This window comes from Chelmon rostratus, chromosome 12 (genome assembly GCF_017976325.1).
Source record: "Chelmon rostratus isolate fCheRos1 chromosome 12, fCheRos1.pri, whole genome shotgun sequence".
In the NCBI taxonomy this organism is placed as follows: domain Eukaryota; kingdom Metazoa; phylum Chordata; class Actinopteri; order Chaetodontiformes; family Chaetodontidae; genus Chelmon; species Chelmon rostratus.
The window spans coordinates 18,886,761-18,904,862 of record NC_055669.1 but is presented as its reverse complement, the minus strand read 5'-3'; the positions used below and the strand labels follow the sequence as shown (position 1 = coordinate 18,904,862).

At 43.9% G+C, this 18,102-nt stretch overlaps 1 protein-coding gene across 2 annotated transcripts in view; it reads left to right on the top strand.

Moving 5' to 3' along the window:
- Positions 1 to 18,102, top strand: part of skila (SKI-like proto-oncogene a) — a 35,526-nt gene that overhangs the window by 11,779 nt on the left and 5,645 nt on the right. The window contains exons 3-7 of one of the 2 annotated variants that reach the window (XM_041949119.1): positions 10,877 to 10,969; positions 11,758 to 11,846; positions 14,010 to 14,152; positions 16,323 to 16,684; positions 17,503 to 17,733. In XM_041949119.1, coding sequence (XP_041805053.1) covers positions 10,877 to 10,969; positions 11,758 to 11,846; positions 14,010 to 14,152; positions 16,323 to 16,684; positions 17,503 to 17,733 — 918 coding nt within the window. Of the gene's footprint in view, positions 1 to 10,873; positions 10,970 to 11,757; positions 11,847 to 14,009; positions 14,153 to 16,322; positions 16,685 to 17,502; positions 17,734 to 18,102 lie in introns of both variants that reach the window. The other variant, XM_041949118.1, reaches the window with a different exon arrangement.

Here is an 18,102-nt window from a genome sequence, read left to right as displayed (position 1 = left end):
ATATTTTGCAGTCGGTGAGCCATAGTGAAAATACAGCGAATGGACTTCAGAGTGTAGAAGAAAAATAGTTGTAGTTTTATTTTTCTCTTGATTTTTTCTTTTGTTCATGCTGATTTAAGTGTCTGGCTTTCTATATGCAGTAAATTCCATGTTGAGACAAACTAGCTTACACTGAGTAACAGATCCCTGAGTGACACCTTTTGTTTATATTGCGAGGAGAGCCCAGGCCAGTCACACCTTAACCATTGCAGGAACCCAACTCGCTTCAGAATCTCAGCTGCTCGCCCTTTTGGTCTTTGGTCATTACAACAGCAATCTTAACACTGACGTGTAACCAGCTTTATCCAGGAAGTCCAGAATTCAATTCACCTTTTGCTTCGTAAAACAGACTTGTATTGAGCCTGTATAAGTCTTCTCAGCCCTCCCCCTGAGGCTGACACAGAATACACATCTTGGGTGCTGGTAAAATTGGGTGCTGGTAGTTTCAGTGTCTGTCTTGAAAACCAGAGCTTGTGACAGAGAGTAGGAGAGAGAGAATAGGGGAGTCATGGTAGCTGATGGATTAGCATTATGGGAGCTCTGTGTGTATGTGTATTTTTGTGTGTGGGAGAGACAGGCGCGCCCGAGGGGCCTGGACAGCAAAGCCAAGCTGCCCATGCAGAGACGAGCAGCAGAGGCTTCAAACAAGCTGCTGCATGTAATATGGATGAGACCGGAGCTCCCTGCAGAACAGTCAGAGGTCCCAGGGCCTGTTTGGATTTAACTGTCTCTCTTTCCATGTGTCTGTGATAAGTTTTACCCTGCAGGTCGTTTTGGCCAGGTGGAGCTTTCTCTTTCCAGGGCTGTGACTGTATCATGGGTCAGCCACCTCAACCCCCTCTCTCTTTCTATTTCTCCACCCCTCCCTTTTTCTGCCTCCATCCTCGTCCTCCTCCTCGTTGCAGACATTGACATCTACTGCAGTATTCCACATTACAGCAGAGCAGCCTCCTGTGCTGAGGAAGAAGTAAACAAACCACCGATCAATATATGGCCGCATACTAGGGCCAGTAAAGAAGTGTTTTAGTCAGGGGCAACTCCAACTCTTGCATTAAAACATTCAAACATCTCATCGAAACACTCACTTATTTAACTGTGCAGCCCATTTTTCTTTAAACTTGTTTTTAGAGATGGAGCACAGAAAGTAAGAGGTTTTATTTTCACCATTCACTAAAGAGACATTGGCTAATCTTTGTGCCTGATTGCTTTAAGACTAGTCTTAAAATGTCAATAGGGCCAAATTGGTGGTGGGTAATATAAAGTACATGTAGCTACTGAATGGCTATATTTTGAGCCATTATTGTGGATGCTGTGTAATTTATTGCAAAGCCAGGGGGTTGGGCAGTGTCTCCATTTTGTGTTTCTCTCAGTAGTGATAGCAGTGCATTGCTGGCTTGCTGACAGCCTCTCTCTGCTTTCAGTCTGCTTAGCAACGCTCTTCCTCTCTGCAGCTCTCTCACTCCCCTCTGTCTCCAAGCACTCTGGGTTGTTTCATCCTCCGAATAGTGAGCCGAGTTCCCTTATACAGAGAACCGGGCAGCGGAGTTGTGTTTTGATTGTGTGTGTTTGTGTGCGTGCATGCACATATGCTCATGTGTGCATGTGTCTCTACCTAATTGCGGATTTGAACCAGTAACCCACCTCCAAACAGTGTCCCAAGGCAGCAAGCTTCTCCTGAGACTTTCTGTTTCGTTTTTAGAGATGGTGAAACACACACACACATACACATACACACACATTGCCCCAGATGAAGCTCAAATGATGAGTACAGTCATCTACAGACAAGACAAGAGCCCACTGGCCTCATTCTCAGTCAATGTGTCCTCCTGGGAGACTGAAGTGTGTCTACTTGTGTCTGTGTGCTTATGTGTGCACGACAGTTTGCTCGCGGTAAACTACGTCACCCTCCTCATCCTCCTACACTGCTGTTTGATGGAGCAGTTGTTTGATGGGATGTTTGTTTACGTGCGTGTGTGCTTGGGTGTGCATGTGTGTGTGTGTGTCATGGCCTGGTTGACTCACCTAGGTGAGCCCCGACAGCTTTGGTAATTAACGCTCTGGGGGGCACTGGGGAAGGAAAGTGGAGCACACACACGCTGAGCTGCTGTGCTGTAGACAGTAAGCTGCGCATGTATATGCAGCTAGTACACTCTCTTGCGCATGGATGATTTTTAAATGCCCTTCACTGACTCAAACACGTTTCCTTGTGCATACACTGTTTGATACTGGCCTCTACCGCTTCGTGTCAACCCTAATGACAGAAAATGAGGAAAGAGAGAATTTGGGGTAGATATATGGATTTTAAGAGTCCTCATAGCCCTCACAATATTGCTTTGATGGTGAATTTACCTGGTCAGATGAATACGCTTTTTGCTTTGCTGTGGCAGGGTGGGCAGAGATATAAACCTCTCAGCCTGCATGTTGTGCCTGTCTTTTACTTGGCTGAATCTTGTTTGCTTTCTCATAAAGCTACCCTATGATGGCTAAAATTATCAGATGTAGCAACGTACTTCTGTTCATGACTCTTAATCATAGTACTTGAGGTTGATGATTTGAAGAGTGACATCATTTCAGCGTACTTCTTGCTTTTGATGCAATGTCTGGTCTACTGACTGTTGCAGCATGCATTTGAGTAATGTCTCATTAAGTAACAATTATGTCTGGCGTTATTGATCAATTAATCATGTAGCATATGACACATTTCCTTCTGAAGTTACCAGAACACAAGGTGATTTCTTTAACAGTCCAAAAACCAACTCATTTATTTATACCCAAATGGGGAAATAAGCTTTTTGTTTTTTACATTTGAAAATGTCAAACCAGCAAATTTTGCTTGTATTATGTGATAAATGACTTAAATGATTAACAATCAGAGCTGTCATGGATTAATACTCTGCCAACCAGCTAATCTATCAGCACTAATCGTCTCCATGATAATTATGACATCTTGATGCATAATATTAGTCAATCATGTAGCCATAGTAGCATTTTAAATTGAGGCTAGACAGCTGAAATTATTAGTTGGAGAGGACAACAAATGTGGAATGATTTTGTACAGTGTTTTTTAGAGCTAAAACAATTAGTTTGAACTATTGACCGTCTGTAACAATTTTAATAGGAAACATTTAATTCATTTATTAAGCAAAAATGACAAAGAATTCACCATTTCATGTTTGCCAATGTGGACATTTGTTTTCCCGCATTTCATCTTTTTTTTTTTTTCATTTTTCTGATTGGTCTTAGTAGACCAAACACTTAATTGATTTATCCAGAAAATTATTGGCAGATGAATTGATAATGAAAATAATCATCAGCTGTAGTCCTAATAATTTTTCTTTCACTACTTTAATATATACTGTGTTGTAGAGACTGGCGGTGGGACGTGGGGGTTACCTTTGCCTGCCTAGTGTATTCCAGTCAGACAATTTGTCCATTCATGAGGTAACATTATTACAACCCTCCTCGTGTACTGCTGTGAATATAGACTGGAAACTGCCACCTGGGATTTGACTGTGAAACATGAGAAACGGAGGAGGGAGCAAGAGAGGGAGGGAGGGAGGGAGATGAATAGAAAAATTGATCGAGAGAGTTTAAAGAGACGTCTTTTTATGTGAAGGATCATAGAGAAATACTGTAGCTGGTTTCCAAATTTAACTTCTGTCCGTGGTAAAGCTACAGTAGGTGGACAAGTAGACGTTGCACTTATTGGGGGAGATTCCTCAATATCGCTTTTATGACTCATGTCATTTCACCCATGGACACCAGTTAAATGTTTCTCCCGTTGGGTCCCATTGGCTGTGGCTATCAGGGCTGTGGTGTGTGGATTGTAAAATGGCTGACTGTGGCTGTAGCTATGAAGGAAGGAACTCAACCCGTCTGGCAGGGAGGGTAAAGTGTGTGTGTTGTGCGCGTGATGACTGTCTAGACGGAGCGCCCATGTGGTGCAAAAATGTGCCCGAGGCCTGAAGCCAAAGTAATTCGGGAATGAACCTGTCCTGTGTGTGTGTGTGTGTGTGTGTGTGTGTGTGTGTGTGTGTGTGTGTGTGTGCGTGTGTGTGCGTGTGTGTGCGTGTGTGTGCGTGTGTGTGTGTGTGGAATGACTAGTCTGGCTGATGCTTATCAGTGTGCTTGTCTGGCTCTGTTCTTTTCTTTGTGTTTGGAAATAGGGAGGAACAGGTGTGTGAACTGTGTGTGAGAGAGAGTGGGGGTGGGGGCATGAGGCACAAGCAGACAGTCTGTGTGTCTCTTCGTCTGTCTTGGCTGTCTCCAACCCCCCCCCCCCCCTTCTTTTTTATCTTTCCTGTTTACCTCAGTCACCTGTTTGTCTACCCGTACACCTGTCAGACTTGTCCTCATCTGTTCCCTGCTCTGTTTTATTACCGCTTATCTCTTCAACCAAGGCTTAAGTAAAAGAAAATAAGTTGAGTAATCTTCTCGGCACATACAGTAAGAAATACATAATTTTTTTCCTTTAAGCAGTGAGTGAAGGGTCAAACACTTTGAGCAGGAGGCAAAAAAAGATTATTGTTGGCTCTTGGCTTGAAGTGATCGTTGAGTATGCCGTCTATTCAAATATACTTGACTTTTTCTACCATTATTCCATCACGGCAGATAACTTATCAAGAAGTAAACATGTACACTCTGAAACAAAACCCAGTCATCTCATTTCACAGTGCTGATTTAATTAAGAGTGTGTCTACCCAAAAAAGAGTATTCCTTTAAATGCCCCACTTTTCTGCCTGGTTCCCTTGTGGGCTGTTATTGATTTGGCTGCTGAGACAAAGTGCGGCTCCCAGTCCATGGATAAATGGCTTATTGGATTAAAACCTCCATATAAAGGCCTCAAGTGTCTGTGTGTGCAGTGCGGGGGGCAGGTGGGACCACCAGAGCACTGGACCCCAGTCAAACACAAACCCAAAGACAGTTGCATATTTTATACATCTGATTTTCATCATCTAGATCATCGTGGGGGAAACGTTGAGGAAAAGTGACATTAAGCATTAGAGTCTAAAGATAAATAAATGGGTTTCTACAACACATTCAGGCAAGCAAGAGCCTTTAATATCTTGTTGCACGGTTCAGGAAGTATATGTATCTGTATATCTGTAGCTGGATCTTTGACACAGTTGAGGACTGCAGTAGAACAGGATGTGGTTTAGAAACAGACAGGGTGTGACTGACTGTGAGTGTCTGTGCATGTGTGTTCCTCCTTTCCTCCCTCACTGTCTGAGGCAGAATAAAAAAGGCACCCAAATAAAGGCTGTTTACTTCCTCCTGAGAGAGGAAAAAGGAGAATGAGCTGCATTACTCCGTCCTCCGCTGCTGCCCCCTGCCACCCCATCCTCCCTCCCTGAATGCCATGCTCATGAATGGTTCAGATGGGGAGGAGGCGGAGGAAGAGGGAGAATGGGTGGCACAGCCGCGTTTTGTGTGAACCCCTCCGTTCCTGTCCCATGAGCGGAGCAAGATTGTGGCGCTTGCCTCAATACATGACCACTGGTGCCTGGGTTTCAACAGATGTGAAGACAATTGGGCCCCAACAGTGTTTATGTTTTAGGGAACAGAAGGGATTTTAAATAGATTTTTAATAACACACACACACACACACACACACACACACACAAGGCCTGCTGCTCTGGGATGAAAGGTCAAACCAAGGCTTCAACACTCTTTATTGTGCCCTAGATAAGATTTGCCATTAGGCTTGTTGAGATTGGTTTATTTGAGTATGTTTATGAGTGTGTATGTTACATCCTGGGCAGGGTTTTACACTGTTACCATTTCAGTAGCATATTCTCTCTCTCTCTCTCTCTCTCTCTCTCTCTCTCTCTCTCTCTCTCTCTCTCTCTCATGCTACCAGTTAAAAAAAAGACAGCACACTGATCCTGCCAATAAACTTATAAACTCTAGTGCTGCAACTGATTATTTTGATCAGTTAATGTTTTTGTCTCGAAAATGTAATTAAATAAGGAAAAAGGCTAATCATAATAAGCAAAAAAGTTTTGCCCAAGCAACCCAAAAATATTCAGACTACAATGGTACAGAAGGAGAAAAGCTCAAAATGCTCACATTTAAGAAGCTGGTACAAGCAAACATTTAGCATTTCAGCTTGAAAAGTGACTCAAACACTGAATAATTATCCGAATATTTGCCAATTAATTTTTTGTCTGTGGACTGATTAATTGATTAACTTAGTGTTTCAGCTCTAGCTGTAGCTCCAAAATGTTTTCAGGCTTCTCTCAGCATCATGTAATGCAAGGCAATCCTTCAATTTCAACAACAATTTGAGTTATGAATTGTTAGCTGTAGTAGCTCAGCTTATGATTTGTTTTTTAATGTTCTTTGCTCCTAAATTTTTCAGAGTGCAAAGTGCAGATCTGCTCCATGGAAAATGCATATCCTTGGTGTGTGTATGTGTGGGGGGGGATGAGCAGTGTATGGGTTTTATTAAACATGTATGGAGAGAGCATGTGTATTTATAGCCATGGGGGGGTGTATATACTCCGAGACGGCAGTCATCTGGAGTGTCCATGTGACTAGAGCGGAGAGAAAGAGGAAAGGAGGAAAGCTTGACCTCAGACGTGTTTGTGCTCTGTGTGGCAGTGTGTCGATGTGTCTGCCTTTGACTTAGATACATATAAGTCAAACTAAGAGTAAAAAAGAAACCAGACTCCTCATCTTGTCTTTGATATGAGCAGAGACTGACAAGAGCTAAAAGAGACTCACTTATAAGTCTTCTGCTGCAAAGAAATTGGGTATCTGTCAAAGTTTTGAGAAGTTGAAAGCATTCACCTCAATCAGAAATCAACTCTGCATGAATGATATGGTGGTGCTTTCACTAGCACAGCAGATTCTGAACTCTAACGCTATGAGAGGACTTTCATTTCTAGCTTCAAATTGGAAAAAAAAACCTTTCATCTAATTGCAAAGTACGCAAGCTTGAAATGACACTTAGATTGCTGTTCACAGAAGCTTACACAAGAATGTCAACCTCCATTTCAAATGACCCTTTGCTACTAATTTCCAGCTAAAAAGAGAATCGAGGTAACAAGTATTCCTGGTGTAAATGAGATGTTGGTGCTTTTGCAGTGGGATGCATAGATGGAGCTCTGCGTTTGCCAGACTGTGCATGGTAATGTACAGTCATGGATGTCTGTGTAGTAGAGTGGCGCTTGTTATTGTTGGATTTAACAGCACTCAGGCTACGCACACGCACACACACACACACACCCACACCCACACAGAAAACACTTTTTGCTCCATTAATGCGTCTGCTGTAAAAATGTCACGTGTGCTAATGGTCTTGGGACTAAACTGAGGCTCTGGAAATGGGTCATTGTAAAAGTTCACATGGCCCTGTGTGTGTCTAGAGCAGTATGTTTCATCTAGCTGTATAGTGGTGTGTGTATGTGTGTGTGTCTGCAACAGCAGGCAGACTGCTGGTGATTAGGAACAACAGGGCAGAGTTCAGCTCAGCGAGTGTGTGGAATGCTAATCCACATTGTCATAAGGCGAGCTTCAGCCTGACAAAGGGCTGAAGACATAGGGGGTTAGGGGCTGTTTGTGTACGTGTGTGTATATTTGTCTGTGTGCGTGTGTGCGTGTCACAGAAGCCACCCAGATAAGAGAGGTGCTTCATTATTGTAGATAGGGGTGAGTAGCAGCGTTGTGCTTGTGTTAATAAAGCAGGGGGTGGGGGGTGGATAGGTGGACTGGACAAGAGAGAGAGAGAGAGAGAGATGGGTGACAGGCGAAGAAGAAAACAGCTGTGTTGAACAGTGCAAACGTTTGCACCTGCACACATTCATTAATGAATAGAGACTGCAGAGCAGAAGGAATAATGAGCAGGTGTGTGTGTGTGTGTGTGTGTGTGTGTGTGTGTGTGTGTGTGTGTGTGTGTGTGTGTGTGTGTGTGTGTGTGTGCGCACGGTGGGCGGTGGGCTTTAAGCTGTCAACTGTCAGGTACACAGGAATTGCAGGGGGAGACACAAGCAGCCATTAGTGGAACACACACATGCTGTACATGTATGTAGGTTTTATATGTAGATACACACACACACACACACACAGACACGCATAAGCATTCAAATTGTTTTGTACACACATGAACCAACACAATCTCACAATTTCTTTCTTGTGCTCTCTCTACCTTGCACACACACATGCGCACATACTCACACACCACCCACACACACAGACCAGCCTTTTAATGAGCTGTCACTTGTCTCATCAGCTGATCAGCAGATGAAAGACCTCTGGATGACCTGGTGTTAATGTCAGTTTGGCCCCATATTCTCCATCTGTCTGTGTTTGTCTTACACACACAGACACACACACTTGTGCAGTGTGTGAAAGATTTTAGATCAGGGGAATGTAGAAGCGGGTGCCATCAACACACACACACCTACACCCACACACACCTATTCAGGCAACCTTGATATTGGAGGGAATCCAGCTAGTGAGGACCCAGCTTGCCTCCACACCACTGCAGTGGGTTTATTGTCGTTTTTGTCAATTCAACCTTCTCTCTATCTTTGCACTGTCCCATCATCTCTCTCTCTCTCTCTCTCTCTCTCTCTCTCTGCCTCCCCTTCACTACCTCCCACCCTTGCTCGCCCCCCCCTCCTTCCCTCCTCTTCAGTGCTGCAGTGCTGCCTTCTGGAGAAAAAAAGGACAAAACACCAACCACAAGCGCTCGTAAACAGACGAGCCCCCTTCTATACACACACACACACACACACACACACGCACCTGGCAACGCATTATTACATTTGCATGCACACACTCATTCATCCATGTCCTTGTAAATAAGGGACTATCCCGTACATAAATACATACAGTAAACGTGAATTCACACACCCACACAAATAGGGACTAGTAGTAGGGTTTTTTTTACTTGTATAATATTCTCATGTTTGTGTGTTAAGTTCAGAGCTGCAACCAGGACGTGTTTAGCTTAAAGTAAAAGCATAAAGACTGCAGGCAGGGAGAAAAGGCTACCTGCGCTCTGTCCAAAGTACATAAATACAACTGCTAACACCTCTTAAGGCACACCTATTAACACGTACCTCATTTGTTAAATACAAAAACATCAAAACAGACATTTGTGGTTGGGGAGGGAGTTACAGGAAAATTATGAGTACAACTGAAACAAACATTTATTTTTATTCATTACTTAATCTTTTTTGGATTACTTGATTGATAGATAATTCTCTCGAAATCTCATGGATGAGTGAAAAGCGTCCCTTACAGTTGTCCATAACCTAATGTGAAGATATAAAACAGAAATGAGTGAAACCGTGAATAATTTTTCTAATTCCCATAAATGTTGAACTATTGCTATAAAGCTATTGAAGTTTTGACTTTGTGTGTGTGAAGTTGTTGCCTCCATGCATTGGTCTTCAAGCAGGGCAGTTATGGTCAATAAATGAAATATACAATTAGAAAATAAAATGATAATAAATTTATTTATGAGATGTAAGTGAATTATTAGGATTTATGGAAATAATATTGGCTAATTCTGCTAAATAAAGCTGCTGCTAGGCTAGTACCTAATATGAATGTTAGGTGGCTAATACCTAGCTGTCACAGTAATTTGGCTGTATTGTTCTAAGGCTGTTAAGCTCTGGCAATGACAGTGTGTCTTAGCCAATGCAGTGCAGAGGGAAATCTTTATGTTCAGCTGATAAACGGCTCTCTGTTTATTATGTCCGACACTGTGTGTGCATTCTGTGGATAAACGTTTATAGATGGCTTTAAAAGGCTTGTAAGTCAATTATTGATGCTTTCCACTACCTCTATCTCACTTTAGCCCTTCCTTCTGCTCTCTGCTTTTGCACTTTTCTCCTCAATGAATTCCTTCTCTTCCTCCCTTTGCTGTTTTCTTGTGCCTTCTTCTCCTCCTACCTTCTCTCCACTCTATACCTCCTTCCTCCATTTCTCTGTCTGTTGCTGTGGGCTACCTACCTAGTTCATATTGCGCTGTTGGAAAGTCTTGCTCCTCTGGTGCCTGTGCTACCTGTCAGTTCAGTTGAAAGTGTGTGTGTGAACTGCAGGCCGCCTGTGTGTAGTGTCAGGCCTGTCTGCCGCAGATAAGCATCAACTCCATCAGCTCGTGGCCTCTCACTGAGCGTGTCCTGGATTTGCTCAAAATAACACACACACACACACAGACTCAGACACACATGGATACACAACTAGAGACAGCGCCAGCAGTATTTACTGAACACACATGGCTCAGAGTGTACGAGGCTGACACAATGAATCATAAACATTCAACAGAAAATATGTCTTCACATTGAGCAAAAGTCTAACTCCAACCGTGCTGCATGTATACCAATGAATCACAGGCCATGTTGTAGCCATGCTGACTATAGGCTTGGCTTTTCTTGTGTTTTATTCATACGATTTTCTCAGTGGGCTCATTCAGGCTCTACTCTTAGCTAATCCATTTTCCTGCTGCCTTCATTTTCTCTGACACTGTATCACGGTCGACTTGGGCCCATAGCTCACTCTCGTGGCTCACTTTTAATGCCATTTGTCTCCATTTTCTATCTCTCAGTTGTCATTTGTCTCTATTTCCTATCGTTTAAATGCCATTTGTCTCTATCTTTCCCCTCTATGACCTTGGTGCCAGTTGTTTTTTTTTTTTTTTCTTACCACTTTCTTCCTCTTGTTCCCACGCTCCCTCACAGAGTGTGTGCATCATTTGAATTGTTCAGCGTATTCTTGCAAATATATTATATGCTGCACTCGATTTTCTCTTTCTCGGCTGTGTTTAACCTTGGCGTGTTTTCGTCTGTCTCTTTAACCGCCATCTCTTTCTCTGTTTCAGAAGGCAGTGGAGGAGGAGGAGAGCCAGGTGAGGAAATCCTCTGCAGATCTGTGCTCCCCCAACAGCAAGTTGGCCGACGGTGACCCTGCGAGAAAGGTCAGTCGTTTGGCTCCCTCCCCGTATCCACCCATCCACCCCATCTCTCCCATCACCTCCTGCCGCTCCAACATCCCCTTGTCTCTTCCCCCTCCCCCTCCTCTACACACAGTTCAGCTCTCAGGGTCACCACCCCCACCCTGACTGACAGACACACCCCCTGTTCACCCATACATAGCGGCACGCTTCTCCTGACCTGTCTGGAAATACAGCTGCTGAAAGGCTTTGCTCTTCACCTCCCCCTATTGCAGCACACACACACACACACCCACATTTTATCATGATTATCTTTTTTCTCCAACCCGTGCACACCTACACACACACACACACACTCTCTCTCTCAGCTGATGCCTGATGGATGATCCCTCATCCACATGTATGCATGCATATATTAGCTTTATTAGATTATGTCTCCAAGAGCGTTATATGCAGTACAGCACATTCCCTTCTCTTCCTGCTGCGTCCCTCCATGTGTTCATGTGTTCATGTGTTCATGTGTTCATGTGTTCGTGTTCGTGTGTGTGTGTGTGTGTGTGTGTGTGTGTGTGTGTGTGTGTGTGTGTGTGTGTGTGTGTGTGTGTGCGCGCGCGCGCGGGCGGGCGGGCGGGCGGGCGGGCGGGCGGGCATGCATCTGATTGCCATTGTGATTCATATGCAAAGATCAATAAATGAGGATAGAGGATGCCATTCTGTGCCTTTGTTACCGTAACACAATATCTTATAAGACAATGTTGCTGTGGTGTGTGATATTTATGTATGTGTCTGTATGTGTGTGTGGTTTTTCACAGGGGAAAACATCTCCACCCACTCTGGTGTTTAACCGTCTTTTCTCGGACATCAAGGAGGAGCCAGGACACCCCACCCTGGTCCATCCCAGGTACTGCACCTTATTACTGTAATTAACCAACACTAACACACCATTTTAGAGTTGGAGCCAAAGGATGTTGTCATTATGGATTCGTCCATGGGTTACTATTTCAATTGATTGTTAAAAGATAGTGACAAAATGTACATTACATGTTCTCAGGATCTAAGATAGTGTCTTCAAAAGTTTTGTGTTGTCCTACAAACAGTTCAAAACTTGAAAATATTCAAGTTACAGATATAGAACAAATCATCACCTTTGAGAATCTGAAACCAGGCAATCTTTGGCATTTTTACTTGAGAAATGATTCAAACCATTAACCAATTATCAGAATAGTAGGTGGTTAATTTTCTGTTGATCAATTTATTGTTGCAGCTCTAGTTTTTTGTTGTTGTTGTTATTAGGATATGTAGTGCACATATCCTATGTGTATTTCTGGAAAAGTGTGAATTTGACTGATTTGTTGTAAGAAGAGGATCTTTTAACACAATAGCTACATTTAAGTTGTTTGTGTTTTTTGTTTAAAGTCAACTTTTAGTATTTGTTGTTCCTGGACGCATTAACAGCGCAAGTTGTTTAAAATACTGTTTTGGCTGGTGAGCGGTTTGGCCATTGGCCAGCTAAAAAAAGCATCAATCAATACCTGAAGCTATTTAAGTTGGCCTGGTGTTTTCTTTTTAAGCCTGCTACCTCTGTAATTACCAAAGTAATGTTAAGTTTCACTCTGATTTCAGTTGCTTTCTCAGTAAATTAAATTCTGATCCCCAGTTTGTTGGTACTGTACTTCCTCTTCTGCTCCGTTCCCTGTTTGTCCTCTAGCCTTCCTCGCATGTGCCATTCCTCTCCCTCCCTCATTCCCTTTTCCTCCCTCATTTCCTCTCCAGACTGTGTTTGGACTAATAAATCAGTAATTTGACCCAGATTAAAACATGGAATTAGATGGTTAACTGACGTCAGGCCAGACAAACTGGCAGGATTGGAGTTCTGGTCACCTACCAGCATCACATGACTGCTGCATGCTCAAACTGGTCAGGACTTGCGCAGACCAGTTTAGCGCATGCCTTTTGCATTGAAGCGCTAGTATCAATGAACTGCTACAGCCAAGCGTCGTGCTAGACATCCATGGCACTTAATGTCGTATTTTGGTTACAACCAACATCCATTAGCAGTACACTTGTCAAATACGAGGCAGGCCTACATTATTCAATCACATCTTAGGCGTTTCATGTGAAGGGGTTTCAGATTCCCAGTCAGGCGAGCAGGCAGTGCTGCGTTTCCATCCAGAGGAGAGAAGGCAAGGAGTGGTTGGTCGTGCTGTAGTTTTTCAGGCAGAGTCCCACTGAGCTGTCATGCTTAACCTAGTTCACAGCTTCAGCTCCAGCTCTGTCTAGAGGGGACTGTTGGTGGGGGAGGGGTTCAGAGCTCCTCTCCTCTCCTCTCCTCTCCTCTCCTCTCCTCTCCTCTCCTCTCCTCTCCTCTATCTCTGTCTCTGTCTCTGTCTCTTTCTATTTCTTTCTCCTCCCTCCCTCCCTCCACACCATGCAGCCAGGAATAGACAGATAGTGTTGGCTCAGTGACTTCAGTGCATCTCCAGGCACTATCTCCCTCTCAGTTGTGCCCACTACCTGGACATTTGTGATAAGCCGAAGGTCTGTTTAGGCTGAGATCCTGTAAACACATGATAAGAAATATCCATATTCCACGCTGTGTTTTCAACTCCTGTCTTCAGATGGTGCAGTTGCTGTAGGCTAAAACAGCCACCAAATGACTGTTGTCCTAGTACTCTGATTCAGCTGTGTTTTATTGCTGTAGAGGTAAAGGGGCCATACAATTTACTGCAGGAGTATATGTTGCTTTATGTATATCGGCATTGCAAAGTCCATAACTTGTAACATTTTATGATCTTTACTACAAAGGGAGAAGTATGTGAAAGGTGACACAGCTATCATTATGACTAGAATAATTAAACCAATGACAAAACAGAAGTTGATTCAGCACATAGTTAATTAACTGGAAAAAAAAATGAAATTAAATGAATTAGTATTAATATTGCTTGTCAATGCTATTGCATGTTCAGTTTTTTTGTTTCGGGTTAACATTCGTAAAGATTTACCTGCATCTGAACTCAGGTCAGTGTTGAAATATCTTCTCTCTTTATCTGTGTTTCTCTCCCAGTTACTACCTGTACACATACGATAAAATGGTGGCTCCCAACGTGTCTCTACGGAGGGAGGCGGAGATGAGCCCTGAGGTGTTCGGAGCGCTGCTCAAGCACCACTACAGCCGCAGAGTGCTGGGCCACGACGAGCCACCCATGGGTCAGTAATGATACACACTTGCATTGACCCAACACGCTATACACTGAGAGAGACATTTATTGAATGTGCACGCAGGCTATAGTCAGGCTATAGTCTGTGTAAACCATTTATTTAGTCATATATATTCATCCAGTACTTGTTTTAAACTCTGCTAGCACTTTACGTTAATACCCCATATTCAGCATTTGTAAGCAGTATAAGCATTTAATAAATTGTCAACTATAACTCCTTGGGCAGTATGAACAGATAATGAATGACAACATAGTTCTATATAAATTGCTTTCACATGTTGTACATTAATAAACACTTAAGATGTTCAGTGGGTACAGCTGCATGATAGTGTGTTATTAAACATTTATTATTTATTAAGTGTTAATACAGTGCTTGATAAATGATAAATAATGGGGATTACAAATGTTACAGAAACTCAATTTGATATTAGAACCAATTTCAGATGAAAGAATTTCCATAAACAACCAGATTTGGTCATTAAATGTTATTATTGAATAATAACATTTAATGCTCCTGTGTGTGCTGTATGTACATTAGACACACAAACATGCCTCACACATGCGTACTATAAATACATGACACACATACAGCATGCGTAAGTGCTTTACATACGAACAACATAACACACATGCAAAACATGTAACACACTCAAAGGAAGAGTCACATGCTTACTGTAAACATACAACCTGCAGTAAGCTACCATCCAACACACACACGCACGCACGCACACACGCTTAACATTGCAGCCTGCAGCAATGCACATAATCATGCATTGACCTTCACATAAAGACTCTGGTGGCACCTCACTATTGATGAACAAGGGGTGGAAATGGCAGTGACCTCCTCTCTGCACTGGGTGTGTTTTTATGTGCACTTTAAAGTGTGTATATTAAGCCTGCATTAATTTGATGTGTGTGTACTGTATAGAGAGAGCGAGAGGGTGAATCAGAGGAATGGTTTCTGTCTGCCATTATTACGCCACGTCTGACTGCCAGGCTGTCTCTCTCATATCTCCCAGGCATTTTGCTCCCCCTTTTTCTTCTCCATCCAATCTGCCTCTTCCCTCCATCCAGCCTCTCTTTTTCCTGGCAGCTATCTTCACATCCTCACTGAGTCCATCCTCCGTCTGCTCCTGCACTTCCTCTTCCATCCATCCATTCATCCATCCTTGTCTCTTTCTACTCTGGCTCCCCTCATCTATGCCTCCCTCACAGTCTGCTGTCACTGTTTCCCCTCCTCCTCCTCCTCCTCCTCTGCCTTCTCCTCTTTTTTTCTTTTCATTGAATGCTTTCCTCTCCCAGTCAGTCTGTGTGCCTTTCACTCTCTCCCACCCCTGCTTATTTCTTTTTCTAACCACCACCAAATGACCCACTCCTGTTATTTGTGTGCTTTCACTATCGTGTGCGTGCGTGCGTGCGTGCGTGCGTGCGTGCGTGTGTGTGTATGTGCGCATTGTGCAGAGCATCTATGTGGTTTTTCGTGTGTGTGTGTACGCACATGCGCAAACCTGCTGGAGTCAGTAAGTGAGTGTCTCTCCAGTGCCAGACATGCTGTGTACAGAGCATGCTGCTTCCTGTCACACACATACTGGGTGAATACATTAGGCTGGTAAACAACCCACCATTCTCATGCTCTGTGTCCCTCTCTTTCACAATTTCATCACTCTCCGTCTGTGAGCTTATAACTTCAAACCATCCGTCTTTACTAGCCTACACATGTCCCACTGCAGCATCTGTGCACATGTGTCTGTGTGTGAGAGTGTGGCACCACCCGTTTGATGTTTTTCCCATGATGTACACCTCAAAGGCCACAGTGAAGGAACAGGCCAGAGTGTGAACAGAGGAGGAACCCACGCAGAGTGGTGCAGCTCCCACACAAGGCCCTTTATTTCTTTCTATTCTCTCTCTCACGCAGAGAATTTGCTTGTGTGTGTGTGTGTGTTTCGTTCTTTGGCTGTTGCCATGCCATGCTTGTGCTTGTGTGTGCGCTCATGCTGAGAAAGAGGTGTGAGCTTCTATGAGGTTGTGTGAGGGTGTTACTAAGCGTAGGCGGGAGTGTACACCAGCTCGGCTCGCACTTCCTGTCTTTCAACCACCTCCTCTCTCTCTTTTTTTTTTTTGTAACTCCTTCCTTCATCCTCCTCTTCTTCCCTTCTCAGATCTTCATGCGTCGCCTCCCGTCTCTGCTGGCGCCGAGGAGGCCAAATCCCAACGTGCTGCTGCTGCCTCGGCCACCGAGCGGGAATGCCAAACCCAGGCAGTTTCCATGGAGACAAGCAGCCAGAGCTGCAAGAAAGCCACCCAGAACCCCGCCCACACCCCTCCTCCTCTCCCTGCGTCGTTGTTGTCGCCGGTAACGGAAGTAGCGTCTAAGGACACAAGCTCTGCCACGAGTGCTGCAGTGGTGGTGGGGGGGCTGGAGGACGACAAGGACAGGATTGTTGTGGAGATCATGCAGATGTACAGCAGGCAGCAGGAGAAACTCAACTCCACCCTGCACAAGCAGCTGCAGCTGGAAATGGTGAGTCGGTGGTTGGAAAGAACAAAGACCAAGATTAATGAGCCCTCGACTAGACCATAACTGTCCTCGCCTATTAAAAGTGTCCTTGACGTAAATGGGGAGGTGATGTTCACCTTCCACCAACCCCTCCATTTCTCCCTCCTATCGCCTGAAAAAAAAGCCCATTCTGTCAAAACGTTGGTAGCTGTTGGTATCAGATGGTTCTGCAATTTGTAAAACAAGTCAGCACCCCACTTAATGTAAATTACAATGCTTCACTAATATAGAACATATTGCATATTATTAAAACACTCAACTTTGATTTCAGTTTAGATGTATGGTAATAGAGTTGACCTACATTATAGTGAAGTTCACATCTACTGCTGAGTTTAAACCCCTCAGATGGAAAGTGGAGAGAATTGCATTTGTATTCTAAAATTAGATATTCACCATTAGAAAATATTAGTTACAAAATGTCTGACAGAATAAAATGTAAGCAAATTGTACTGTTTTTCACTAGATATACATACATACATACAACACTTTCATTTTGTAGTCTGTCCTCGTTCTCTACTTTTGTCTTTTTTTGCCCTTGACTACATCCGTAATCCCACTGAATGTGTTTAAGGTCAGAGGTCACACACACAGTTTTGGATTCTGTCTGAATTTAGGCAGCAGGGCTGCATAAGCAGCAGAAGCCTGCATTCATGTCCCTTGTGGTATCAAACATCTGACCTCCCTGTGGAGGGCCTGAAATGTAAAGCATTTTTCTCTTCAGGGGTCAGTGAAGTATCACATTATTATTGTTATTTCCCTTGACTTAGTTTCTGTGTCTCCAGGAGCTGGAGGCGTTGCGCGGGGGCGAGGCGGCACGGCTACGGGAGCTGAGCGCCGAGCAGCGGGAGCTGCGCTGCGAGCTGGAGGCGGTGCACAGTGAGCAGGCGCGGCAGCTCAGTCAGGCCCGCCAGGAACAACTGGAGCTGGAGACCCGTCTGGAGCAGCTCCGACAGCAGGCCTGTGCCTGCGAGCCGGGGGCACAACGCCAGCAAGAGGCCCACTACACTGCACAGGTATGGTGGGAACACACACATGCGCAGCACTGATCTGGGCAATTGGAAACCGTCTGAGTGAATCACATATACAGTGATATATACAGTTTGCACATTGGCTTGCATCGCTTGACATCATGCCATTTTTATCTCAGACATTATGATGCTACGCTCCGGTGGGAAACTCAAATCAGGGAAGCATCAGTGCAGCACTCCACTTGTAAATTCTTGCCTGCATTTTCTAAGCATTTACAACCAATTCATTCAATTTTTTCAAACTATTATGCAAGAATTTGCCTTTGTGACGTTGCTGAAAAGATATGACAATTTGCTTTGTAACACAGCACACTGAGACAACTGGGTGAGATAAACAACATCATCTAATGTCAC